The sequence below is a fragment of the Oncorhynchus gorbuscha genome, unplaced genomic scaffold (assembly GCF_021184085.1).
Source record: "Oncorhynchus gorbuscha isolate QuinsamMale2020 ecotype Even-year unplaced genomic scaffold, OgorEven_v1.0 Un_scaffold_942, whole genome shotgun sequence".
NCBI lineage: Eukaryota > Metazoa > Chordata > Actinopteri > Salmoniformes > Salmonidae > Oncorhynchus > Oncorhynchus gorbuscha.
Window position 1 is genome coordinate 142,090 of NW_025745889.1, and position 12,053 is coordinate 154,142.

The 12,053-nt window shown below is 42.2% G+C and overlaps 1 protein-coding gene across 1 annotated transcript in view; it reads right to left on the reverse strand.

Annotated features, from left to right (window-relative positions):
* fancl (FA complementation group L) overlaps positions 1 to 11,881 on the reverse strand; it is a 13,672-nt gene extending 1,791 nt beyond the window's left edge. Inside the window, exons 1-11 of the mRNA XM_046336138.1 lie at positions 11,703 to 11,881; positions 11,506 to 11,627; positions 11,218 to 11,276; positions 10,888 to 10,948; positions 10,372 to 10,428; positions 10,146 to 10,243; positions 6,370 to 6,466; positions 5,350 to 5,418; positions 1,321 to 1,471; positions 1,054 to 1,137; positions 118 to 163 (exon numbers count right to left, since the gene is read on the reverse strand). Coding sequence (XP_046192094.1) covers positions 118 to 163; positions 1,054 to 1,137; positions 1,321 to 1,471; positions 5,350 to 5,418; positions 6,370 to 6,466; positions 10,146 to 10,243; positions 10,372 to 10,428; positions 10,888 to 10,948; positions 11,218 to 11,276; positions 11,506 to 11,627; positions 11,703 to 11,721 — 863 coding nt within the window. The 5' untranslated portion in view covers positions 11,722 to 11,881. The remainder of the gene's footprint in view (positions 1 to 117; positions 164 to 1,053; positions 1,138 to 1,320; positions 1,472 to 5,349; positions 5,419 to 6,369; positions 6,467 to 10,145; positions 10,244 to 10,371; positions 10,429 to 10,887; positions 10,949 to 11,217; positions 11,277 to 11,505; positions 11,628 to 11,702) is intronic.
* Between the last annotated feature and the right edge of the window lie 172 nt (positions 11,882 to 12,053).

A 12,053-nucleotide genomic window follows, 5' to 3' on the forward strand; every position in this document is an offset into this window, starting at 1 on the left:
TTGACCAATGCTATCACGTTGAAATGGCATAGAAGACTGTTAATTTAGAATCACATTGTATGGAACATATAATACCAAAAAGTAGACTGTATCCAAATGACTGACTACCTAACTTACCATAAATGCATGTTGGCATTCAGCTTGTTCCTCAAAGGTGTTACCACTGCAGGGGAAAATAACCCACACAAGTTGTGAATTCCAAATGGACATTGTAAAAAGAGAGGTTTAGAGATACACAACACTTGCAGGGGGATTTAACAGTTGTTTTTGTGCATTTCAATGCATTTCAGAAAACATCGCCCCACATCTCATTTGGGGTGATGTCAAGTGTTTTCCTGGATGCAGCACACAGGCTCTTACAAACAGCTCTTCATATTTGATGACAGAGAGTCAGGCAAAGAGGAAATATTCCAATAACTTCCACATAAACGCTCTGCTCTAGTCCGTTCCACCCCATGAGCCTCGTCTTTGTGTACAGCCATCATTGCATTCTGTTGTTTGTTATTCTTAAATGCAAAAAGCAATATTTCTGCGTGACCCCATCTATTTGAGGGTCGCTGCCTGCCTCAGTCTTGGCGACAGCAGTGTGTGTTTAATAGCATTGCTAGGCAACCAACAATGAGTTCTGTGTGGCACTGTTGGCCAAGCATGACCTTGGATTTAAAGAAACAATTGGCAACAATTGTTAGGACTTAAATAGAACAAACTCGACCTTGGTTGGTCCGCTCCTACTCGTACCAAATCAAAAGCATGATTATGTTGTAAAAAACTTTGTTGGGTAGTACATTCATCAGCTTTCCTTTTTAATACAGCTTTCCTTTGTCTGTGATCACAGATATGATAGAATAAGGGTAGGTGGAAGCCAGGTTTCCTCAATACTACATGTGCTTATCAAATTGAGTCAGATCAGATAAACAGGAGGATGCATAAAATAAAATAAATTGAAACATGTCAGTGTGCCGTCATTTAATATAGGGTACACATTTCATATACATTATCGATTAAAAAAACATTTACAAAAAGGAACAACCATAAGTATAGTCTTTCACCTACCATGCTCAGCTCCAAGCAGGCAGCACTCTGGCAACATCTTTGGGTGTTGCGTGTCAACCTCCACTTTTATGGACACGTTATTTGCTGCAGACATAGTTAATCAGTGATTGGAGACGAGGAATAGCTGACCACAACACAAAGGAAGCAATGATAAAAGTGATAGGTAGTAGCAGTAGTGGTCTGTTGTTTAGTTCAGAGTGCATGAGGGTTAATTATGGCCTATAGAGGTCTCTAGTTGGTGAGTTTGCATGTCAGTGTGTGCGTTACCGATGGCAATCCTCCTCATGGTGTCGGCTCTGCTGGGTTTCTCTGGCTCTAGAACCCAGGTCTTTTCATCGATCTCATCTAGAACCGCCCAAAACTCAGCCAGAGACTCTAGAAGCAGCAGGAACTGAGTGTGAACATGACCCAGAGAACTCTGTGGGGAACAGAACACCGGTATGACAACCTAAACTAGGGTTCAAATGTGTGGGTGGATACTTTTTGAATAAAGAAATGAATTATCTTAACTGAGAAATTATAATTACCGGTAGTTAATACAGTCCCTTCAAAGTATTCACACCACTTTCCCCACATTTTGTTGTTCCAAAGTGAGTTTAAAATAGATTTTATTTAAAAAAATGATGGAAACAAAATACTCTTAATGTCAAAGTAGAAGAAAAATTTTAACATTTGTAAAATATTTATAAAACCGAAAAACACTAATATCTTGATTAGATAAGTATTCAACCCCCTGAGTCAATACATGTTAAAAATCACCTTTGGCAGCGATTATAGCTCAGTCTTTAAAATGATTAGTTCTGAACTTATTTAGGCTTGCCATAACAAAGGGGTTGAATACTTATTGACTCAAGACATTTCATATTTAATTAATTTGTAAAAATGTCTAAATTCAAAATTCCACTTTGATATTGTGTGTAGGCCAGTAACAAAAATCTCAGTTTAAACTATTTTCAATTCAGGCTGTAACACAAAATGTGGAAAAGGTCAAGGGATATGAATACTTTCTGAAGGCACTGTATCATTATACCCATGTACATTAAATGGTAAGGATTTGCAGAAAAATTGGCATCTATAAAAGGTCTGACCTTGGAGAGAATGACCCGTGTAACCTAATACGTTTATTTGTATTAAAATGACCACAATTTACACCAACTAAGCTATCTAACGGTTAGGGAAATATTTTTGCCTAGATTTGTGAGGTGAAGATGAAACGTTATATACAAACATGATTTAGAAAATAATTTGACTCTTTATTTAGCATTTAATGCAGGCACAGGCTCGAAAAAACAAATTCCCTTTAGACTAGCTTTGTCCCGGGAAATCCGACACGAGGGAGAAAAAAAAACTTACAGAAAAAAATAGAGAAATGAACCAAAAATTATGGGTCATTGTGCCAGCACAGTGCACACAATTTAGCATCGCACAGGTGCAGAGACTCCGCAATTACTGGCCAATTAATGCCAGTGGCGTGATTATGGTTATGGCTCCATAGAAATACAGTGGACCCAGTAAAAGGGGGCTTGGTAATTGAATTCCTGCTGGATTTGAGTGGCAGGATGTAAGAGTGTGTGTCTGTGGAAAGCTAAGATCCGCTCAGTACTCCTTGAGTGCCTCAATTAGGCCTCTTCATCTAGCACTGAGTAAAAACAGATCTATCCTCGCTACAGGCTTAACTCCTGAGGAAATGAGAGCCTAACCGTACATACTAAAACACTGCTAATAAAAGCAATCATCTAGTGTGGTTCAAATGGAGTAATGATGTATGAATGGATACACCTAAAGCCTTTATAATGGTGGCTTGTGTAGACATTGTGGGAACTGTGATGCATCTGCCTGGGCCCTCTTCTCCTGGCTGATGACAGACAGGATTCTAATCATCTATTACTGTAGGTCCGGTACATACAGTTGTACACGCACGGACTCACAAACACACAGACTGCTGGCAGAGGTTGCTCATGCTGTGCCACACCTGCATTGGTGGGTCTGGTGCCCACCAATGGTCCTGCCCAGCCACAATCTGATTCGTACATCAATCACCACACACTGATTTTAAAAGACACAAAACAGGTATATAATCTACTGCATCTTTATGTAATACATGTATCACTAGCCACTTTAACTATGCCACTTTGTTTACATACTCATCTCATATGTATATACTGTACTCGATACCATCTACTGTATCTTGCCTATGCTGCTCTGTACCATCACTCATTCATATATCTTTATGTACATATTCTTTATCCCCTTACACTGTGTATAAGACAGTAGTTTTGGAATTGTTAGTTAGATTACTTGTTGGTTATTACTGCATTGTCGGAACTAGAAGCACAAACATTTCGCTACACTCGCATTAACATCTGCTAACCATGTGTATGTGACAAATAAAATTTGATTTGATTATTACTGTATGAACATACTCATTTGCCAGTTTATTAGGTACACCCATCTTGTGCCAGGTCAGACCCCACCTTTGCCCCCAGAACAGCCTGAATTCTTTGGGTTGGAAAACGTTACTCAATTTGTATCAAGGGACCTAACGTGTGCCAAGAAAACTTTCCCCACAACGTTACACCACTGCCACCAGCCTGTACCGTTGACAATAGGCAGGAGGGGGCCATGGTGTCATGTTGCTTACGCCAAATCCTGACTGCCATCAGCATGACGCAACAGGAACCAGGATTTGTCTGACCAGGCAATGTTTTTCCAATTCTCAATTGTCCAGTGTTGGTGAAGCCACTTCTTGTTTTTACCTGAGAGGAGTGGAGCCCGGTGTGGTCGTCTGCTACAATAGCCCATCGGTGACAAGGAACGACGAGTTGTGCATTCCTAGATGCCGTTCTGCACATCACTGTTGTACTGCACCGTTACTTGCCCTTTTGTGGCCCGCTTGTTGGCTTGCACAATTCTTCCCATTCTCCTTCGACCTCTCATCAAATAGCGGTTTCAGCCCACACGAATGCCGCTGACTGGATGTTTTTTAGTGTGTAGCACCATTCTCTGTAAACCTTAGACACTATCATGAATAAAAAGCCCAGGAGGCCGACTGTTTCTGAGATACTGGAACTGGCGCGCCTGGCACCGACGATCATACCACGCACAGTCGCTGAGGTCACTCGTTTTGCCCATTCTTACGTTCAATCGAAAAGTAACTGAATGCCTCGATGCCTGTCTGCCTGCTTTATATAACAAACCACAGCCACGAGACTCACTGTCTTGTAGGAGTGAACCATTTTCAATGGGAACGTGTACTTGATAAACTGGCCACTGAGTGTATATGACGCATTGTCTTGTTTTTCCTCTCTAATGTTCACACAAACTACAGTGTCTCTCTGTCCCTCTCATTCTCTCACACAAACACAGTGTGGCACATCTTGGCCCTGCAACAGAGCAGGCAATAATTACTCATTCAAATGAACATGTCAGGACAGCCGACAGACAAGCCCTTCCCCCACAACACACACACTCCTCTCACAGCACAGGAGAGATCCATCAGCTGCCCAGCAGGCAGACAGGCTCCATACGGCAGCGCTGTACTTAGCTCGTCTTCTCTGTACGGCTGCCATGTACCACACACACACACACACACACACACACACACACACACACACACACACACACACACACACACACACACACACACACACACACACACACACACACACACACACACACACACACACACACACACGTGTAGAGGGACACACCCAGCACATAGCAAGAGAACAGCTGTCAGTGTCTAGGGCTCAATATTACTGACTGTAACAGAATAAAATAGGAGTTAAAAGGCTATCCTTTAAAGGTTGTACTGAGACAGACAGCAAGTGTTTGAATTGCAACTGAAAAAGTGTGTTAGTGTGTATAAGTAGTAAAGAAAAATAAAATCAAAAATGTATATAGTTACATATCGCAATACTATTTTTGACAATTTCTTTGTTGTTAGGTTGCGTTAGCTAGCGCTAGTCGGCTGTACTTGCGCTAAATCTCTGGTATTTTTCATCCTATAGCTTGTTATCCATCTTTTTAAATAGTGAGCCAACATGTTTTCAGCACTTTCATTCCATGACTGATCAACATTTGTTTTCTCATCGCTCTCTTGTCTCTCTGCAGCAGACATAGTGAGCAATATGTTTGGAATTTCAAATCGCAATAAAATCCCAGTATCGAATCACAATACATATAGAATCGGCACCTAAGTATCGTGATAATATTGGTCCCTGGCAATTTCCACTCCCATGTACGAGTGTGAGACAGTTGGACTGAAACAGTGTGATGTGTTTGTGTGTACAGTACCTGTGGTGTCCAAGTCATGGCCAGTGGAACAGGTAGGTCTGCGGAGCACCATGGGGCCTCTACAGGGTGCTGTGAATAGGAGGGAAACTTGCCTTAACACCCTAGAGTTGGCAAACATGCATATCAATGTCCCTGGGTACTTGACTGTTACCAATACTGTATGTACACTAAACAGGCTATAGCCTACTGGTAAATGTGTTTTTCAGGAAGTTAACCCACACCCTTTCCTTACATCTCTTGTTTATGATTCCTCTCCTTCTTTCCACATCACTTTCTCCCCCCCTATCTCTGCATGCCAACGCCTACCTTCCACCCTCTGACTGTGCCTATGTGGGGTGATCTGGGTAGGGGAGAAGGGCGGGCGAGGCAGCTGGGCCACAGGGGGAATCCAGGCTATTTTTACACAGCGACGGGGGCAGGCAGGTGGGCACAGGGTGAAACCAACCACCTCCTCTGGATATCATCTGGGCCAGCTACCACCAACCTGCCATGCGGCCACCCTGCTCACTACTCCCGAACCCAGCACTGCCACCCTGCTATACTCAGAGGGAGGGGGCAGGCAGGCATGCATGGAAAGAGTGGTATGCTGGCTATCGCTAACCAAGATGCAGGCACGGTCTGTGCTAAAACTGATCTAGATGTTATACCTTTTAAGAGGACCAACCATATGTATTTCTACTAGTTATGCCCACATGCTCTTATCTCCCTCCTCTGCTTCTGGAGGGTTGTATCATGCAACTGTGAATCTAAAGTGGATATCTCTACGCTCCCATCTCACAGGGTGTTGGAACCTCTCACGCAGACTTCAGCAAACTATGTTTGTCCTAGATATGGGACTGCTCAGAGAAGTACTGTCTTTTTAACACAAGATGGATATTTGAACGTACTGTGTAAGAGTATGACTTGGGGTTTTTCATTGACTGTTACAATGTGTGTGTTCTCACTTCAGGCTTTAGTTAGCTTAGCTGTAAGTGTACATGTGTGAACATATTAGCTTGCATAGTGTGTGTGTTCCCTTACTTTGGGCTTCAGTTTGACGGTGACGACGTGCTGTCGCCCTGAGGAGTCCTCAGCCCTCAGTCTCAGTGTGCGGAACTCCGTGTCAATGGACACCAGCCTGGGAACACACAGACATTGGTCAGTCTGGTCAGACACATACTGCATAAAGAGGTGATGCGTTCTCACACACAGACAGACTCAGAGGTGTTTAGTAGAGGGAAAGCAGGTTGCTCCCATCGTAGCCCATTAATCACACCCTCTGAGAGGCAGTAAGATGTCTAAACAGATAGAAATCCCTGTAGGTACAGCTCTAGGACCAGCTTACATTTCCCTAATCCTAACCTTAACCTTTAGCAGAGGAAATGTCAAACTGACCCTAGATCAGTTTCTAGACTCTGGGGAGTAACTTCCTCCTAGATTTCCAGTGCAGTAATGGAACTCTGCTGTGGCTGACATGGCCATATTTCTGCTGGAGATTTATGTGGTGTGGTGGTCAGTGTGCAACTTCTGAAGGCATGGAGCAGGGCAGCGTTTCTGATGGACCCGACTAGGATGATCGTAAAAGTGACAAAACCACAGAAATGAGTGGAAATATGCTCGAACACACACACCGTGACCCAACACAGCACCTCACTCCTTTAATCTAGTAACACACAGAAAATGTTTCACGCACTCAATTCATCTCCCTCTTTCCCCCCTTCCCATTTCATTGCAGTGACAATCTAGCAAAAACATTTCTGCATATCAGTATCACAGCTCCATTCTTGAATCACAGTCCCATATCCTCTACTCTGCATTCACACGCGGCCTCCTGCCCCACAATAGCAGGGGCTGGCTGGCACTTGGCGCGATGGACACAGCGTGACAGTGTGATGCCCCACTGTGAAGACTGATGATAGCAGTGCAATTGGAACTACAGGAACGGAGCTGCTTAGAAAACAGGAACAGATGACACACGTGTGTTTGAGTGAGCAGTATCTGGATGGAGCTGTACACAGTGGTGAAAAAGTCATTTCTTAAAGTAATGATGAGAACTGTGGTACTCCAGATATCAGTATGAAAAGTATGAGATCTGTGTAGAAAGCCAGACAGTCATGTAAAATTCCATTCACTATTACAGTGCCTTCGGAAAGTATTCAGACCCCTTGACTTTTTCCAAATTTGGTTATGTTACAGCCTTATTCTAAAATAGTTAAATAGTCCCCCCCCCCCTCATTAATATACATATAATACACCATAATGACAAAAGCAGGTTTTTAGAAAAATGGAAATATGATATTTACATAAGTATTCAGACCCTTTACTCAGTACTTTGTCGAAGCACCTTTGGCAGCGATTACATCATCAAGTCTTCTTAGGTATGACGCTACAAGCTTAGCACACCTCTATCTGGGGAGTTTCTCCCATTCTTCTCTGCAGATCCTCTCAAGGTTTGTCTGGCTCAATTTAAATCAAATTTGTCACATGCGCCGAAAACAATATGTGAAATGCTTACTTACATACAAGCCTTTAACCAACAATGGAGATTCAAGAAAATACAAAAAAAGTAAGAGATAAGGATAACAAATAATTAAAGAGCAGCAGAAAAAATAACAATAGCGGGGCTATATACAGGGGGTACTGGTACAGAGTCAATGTGGGAGGGCACCGGTATTGAGGTAATGTACATGTAGGTAGTTATTAAAGTGACTATGCATTGATAATAACAGAGTAGCAGCAGCGTAGAAGAGGGGGGCAATGCAAATAGTCTGGGTAGCCATTTGATTAGATGTTCAGGAGTCTTATGGCTTGGGGGTAGAAGATGTTTAGAAGCCTCTTGGACCTTGACTTGGCGCTCTGGTACAGCTTACTGTGCGGTAGCAGAGGGAACAGTCTATGACTAGGGTGGCTAGAGTCTTTGATAATTTTTAAGGCCTTCCTCGGACACCGCCTGGTATAGAGCTCCCGGGTAGCAGGAAGCGTGGCCCCAGTGATGTACTGCCCCCCTGTACGCACTGCCCTCTGTAGTGCCTTGAAGTTGGAGGCTGAGCAGTTGCCATACCAGGCAGTGATGCAACCCGTCAGGATGCTCTCGGTGGTGCTGGGGGAATAGGTTTTGTTGTGCCCCTGTTGTGCTCAGTTTGGCTGAGCGGCCAGCTCTAGGAAGAATGTTGGTGGTTCCAAACTTCTTCCATTTAATATTTATGGAGGCCACTGTGTTCTTGGGGACCTTCAATGCTGCGGACATTTTTTGGTACCCTTCCCCATATCTGTGCTTCGACACAATCCTGTCTAGGAGCTCTACGGACAATTCCTTCGACTTCAATGCTTCGTTTTTGCTCTGTCAACTGTGGGACCTTAAATAGACAGGGGTGTGCCTTTCCAAATCATGTCCAATCAATTGAATTTCCCACAGGTGGACTCAACAATAAAGTCGTAGAAACATCTCAAGGATGATCAATGGAAACAGGATGCACCAGAGCTCGATTTCAGGTCTCATAGCAAAGGGTCTGAATACTTATTTACATAAGATAATTTTTAATAAATTTATAAACACGCAAAAAATATATATATTCAATGATGCCTAGTAGACTCCTCCAAGTTAGGAAGATGTGACACCTATATTGATTAGAATTAAAGCCAAATGGATGTATGGCCATTAGGGGTAAAGGCAATGTATACCGCAGGGGTGTCAAAGTCAATCCATGGAGGGCCTTGTGTCCGCGTCCCCCCTGTCAATTAAGATCTAGACCATCAGGTGACGGGAGTTGTTTACTAATTAGTGACCTTAATTCATCAATCAAGTACAAGGGAGGAGCGAAAACCTGCAGACACTGCCCTCCGTGGAATGAGATTGACACGTGGTATACGGTCTTTGGGAAACCTAAAGGCAGATTGAAGAGAAATACACAAAAGGTCAAGGCAAAAACACATTCACACACCTCTTACTCCAAGCAGAGAAGAAAAAAACGTATATGCCTCAAAGAGTTGTGAATATGGAATAAAGTTGTGTCTATTTAATGATGCCAAACACTTTAAAGCATGTGTTTTGGGCATAGAGGGGGCTGGAGTGGAGATACTTGACTCCATATTCCCATTCACTAACTCATGACTTCTCAAGGCAGTCTCAAGCCCATTCAAATGACCAGGCTCAACGCAAGCCTCTCTTGCCTGCACCCATCAGCAGACAAAATGAGTGAACGAGTGAAAACCCTGGCTATTAATGCCACTGCCAATTAAGACGTTAAACGAATCTCGAGTGCATTGAGGCCTGCTGCGTAATGCCTCTAAAGGTAATACAGTATTGAAATGACGTTCACCTCATTTCCACATAACTTCAACATCCCCCCCATTAAACCTAAGAGTAGGGTCTTCAATTAGACCAATTTGCATTTGCTAATGTCATAATTGCAGCTGTAGTCATTAATAGGGAAAGTGGAAAATGAGTAGCCGAGCTAAATGGTAGCTGAGATGCATCACCAGTCACAAAGAGAAGACGGTATTGGCCCTGGCTGACATATAGCTAGGCAGTGTTATTAAATGGGATATGGCTTTAACTATAACTCAACAACAAAAAAATAAGGATGTCGTTATTAGTCAGTTATTAATGCAGTATAATATTGTTCTAAGCCTTTATTTTATGGTTCAGGCTGATGGTATGGCCGCTATAGGGTAATAGTTAGTCACTGGCTGGTATAATAGAACTCAAAAGGAAATAATGCAGGTCATAGTTATATTCTATGACTAGTGACAAGTTTTTCCTGGTCAGGTCACATGGTAAAGCTCCTGGCCCTATCCCTACTTGCTCCAGTACATACTTATCCCATCCCAGGTCCTCCATCTCAATGATGAGTTGAGAGTAGTACTGTGGAGGGGGGATGGAGCGACACTCTGGCCTGCACTTGAGGGCCACTTCCTGGAACAGAACACTTCCTGTTTACATTCAATCACCAGCATTTCAGTGCTGTATTATTTTACTGTATGTATTATGACATCAAGGAATATGTCAATATCAATCTGAAAGGTAAAAACAGATGCTCTTACCAGGACAGTCTTCAGCTCCAGAACAAAGCTGACTAGATCAGGAGAGTGATGTAATCTCTGCGAAAAGACAAAACAACGAGAGATCTCTGATCAGCTGGAAAATTAAGTGTTACTATAGTGTCTTCTTTCAAACCAACTTAGTAGCTGTTCAAATCAAGGCCACAGTTTTGATTAATGGAGCCTGCCACTAGGTTTAATAATTAATGATAGCTTAAAGCCTGTGAAAATAATGAACTTTACAGCCTGGGGTGAAATATAAATCTAATCCCAATAACCCAGAGGTGACCACATAACAAATAGGGACATTTCCAATGCAATGTTAATTATGCAGTGGAAAATATTTTTTTCAACAAGCGAATGAAACACAGCAAGTGATGGAATGCATAAGTGAACATACAGTTCACTAAGCAGTCCAGTCTACCTATCCTTAAAAACATCTTCACCTGAAATGAGTTGGCCTCTCAATTGATTAGAGTTATTAAAGTGTTGGTGTGGTTAGCTTTGTTTTTTTCTTACCTGTTTTACTATGTGTCCATATCCACACAATAGCTGTTTCAACTGCCAGCAGCATTGAAGCCTGCAAAGCAGAATGATATTTAGTGAATCATTGATTCCATTTGATCCAGGGGACTAGAGTGAAATATAATTCATTTGGGGTATAAAAGAGGGCAAGCATCATGTATCATTAAGTTTGAGGCCACCAATCCTCTGCATAAGTCTGTCTGTGTGCGTGTAGAGAAAGCAAGAAAGATGAACAGAGAGAGGAATTGACAGACACTTTTCTTGTGTCTGTCTTTCTCGGACTCTGACACACACACATAGAATACAGGGGACTTGTAACGTTACTTAGCCAGTTTAAGTTGATGATCTGGTGGAAGCAGTATTCTTATTCTGAAGTCTCTCTCCTAAAATAAAATAGCAACAATAGTAGATAAAGTAGGTCATCAGATCTTGTTCAAACCATAAATATTCTTCTGGCAACTTCTAAATAAACAGCTGACTGTCCAAGAATCGATGCATGCGCGCGACTGCAGAGCTAACAACGTTACAAATTATATCTAAAATACAACATTATCTTGACTTGATTGTAGCGCAAGAAACAGTTACCTAGCTCAGAAACCATGTTTGTCCCACCTGAACCGTGATAAATCCATCATAGACAGTTTTCTCCTTGTTGAGTGGTAACAACAGCGGACTCTCTTTGACAAGTAAACTCTCCATTCTTGACAGTTCGAAGTCAGCTGTGTAGTGCTGGGCTAAAATAACAACATGGTTAGCTGACCATGCTAGCACGTAAACATCTCAAGTTTTCAGCTGCATACAGTACTCACGTTCGTGCCACTTGAACATTAACTAAGAATGCGTTTGAGAAAAGGTATTTCAGAAATACAAGTATTGCCTTTGTACACAAACCGATACGTTATTTTTGGTTGAGTAGCTAGCCATCTAACTGTTTTTCCCGCAAAAAAACAAACAATAAAAAAGTGTAACATACGTCACTCAGGCTTTGCTTTGAATGACAAAACTTTATTAGCCAGTGCCAACTAAGCAGTGTTTCGGGTAAGCTACTATTATTTTAAGTATTTATGCAACTTTCACTGAAAAGTTAATTGATTAAGAAAAATGGTTATTATAAGTTATTACACATTATCAATTGCCATTCTCCATGTAAATTATTGTTG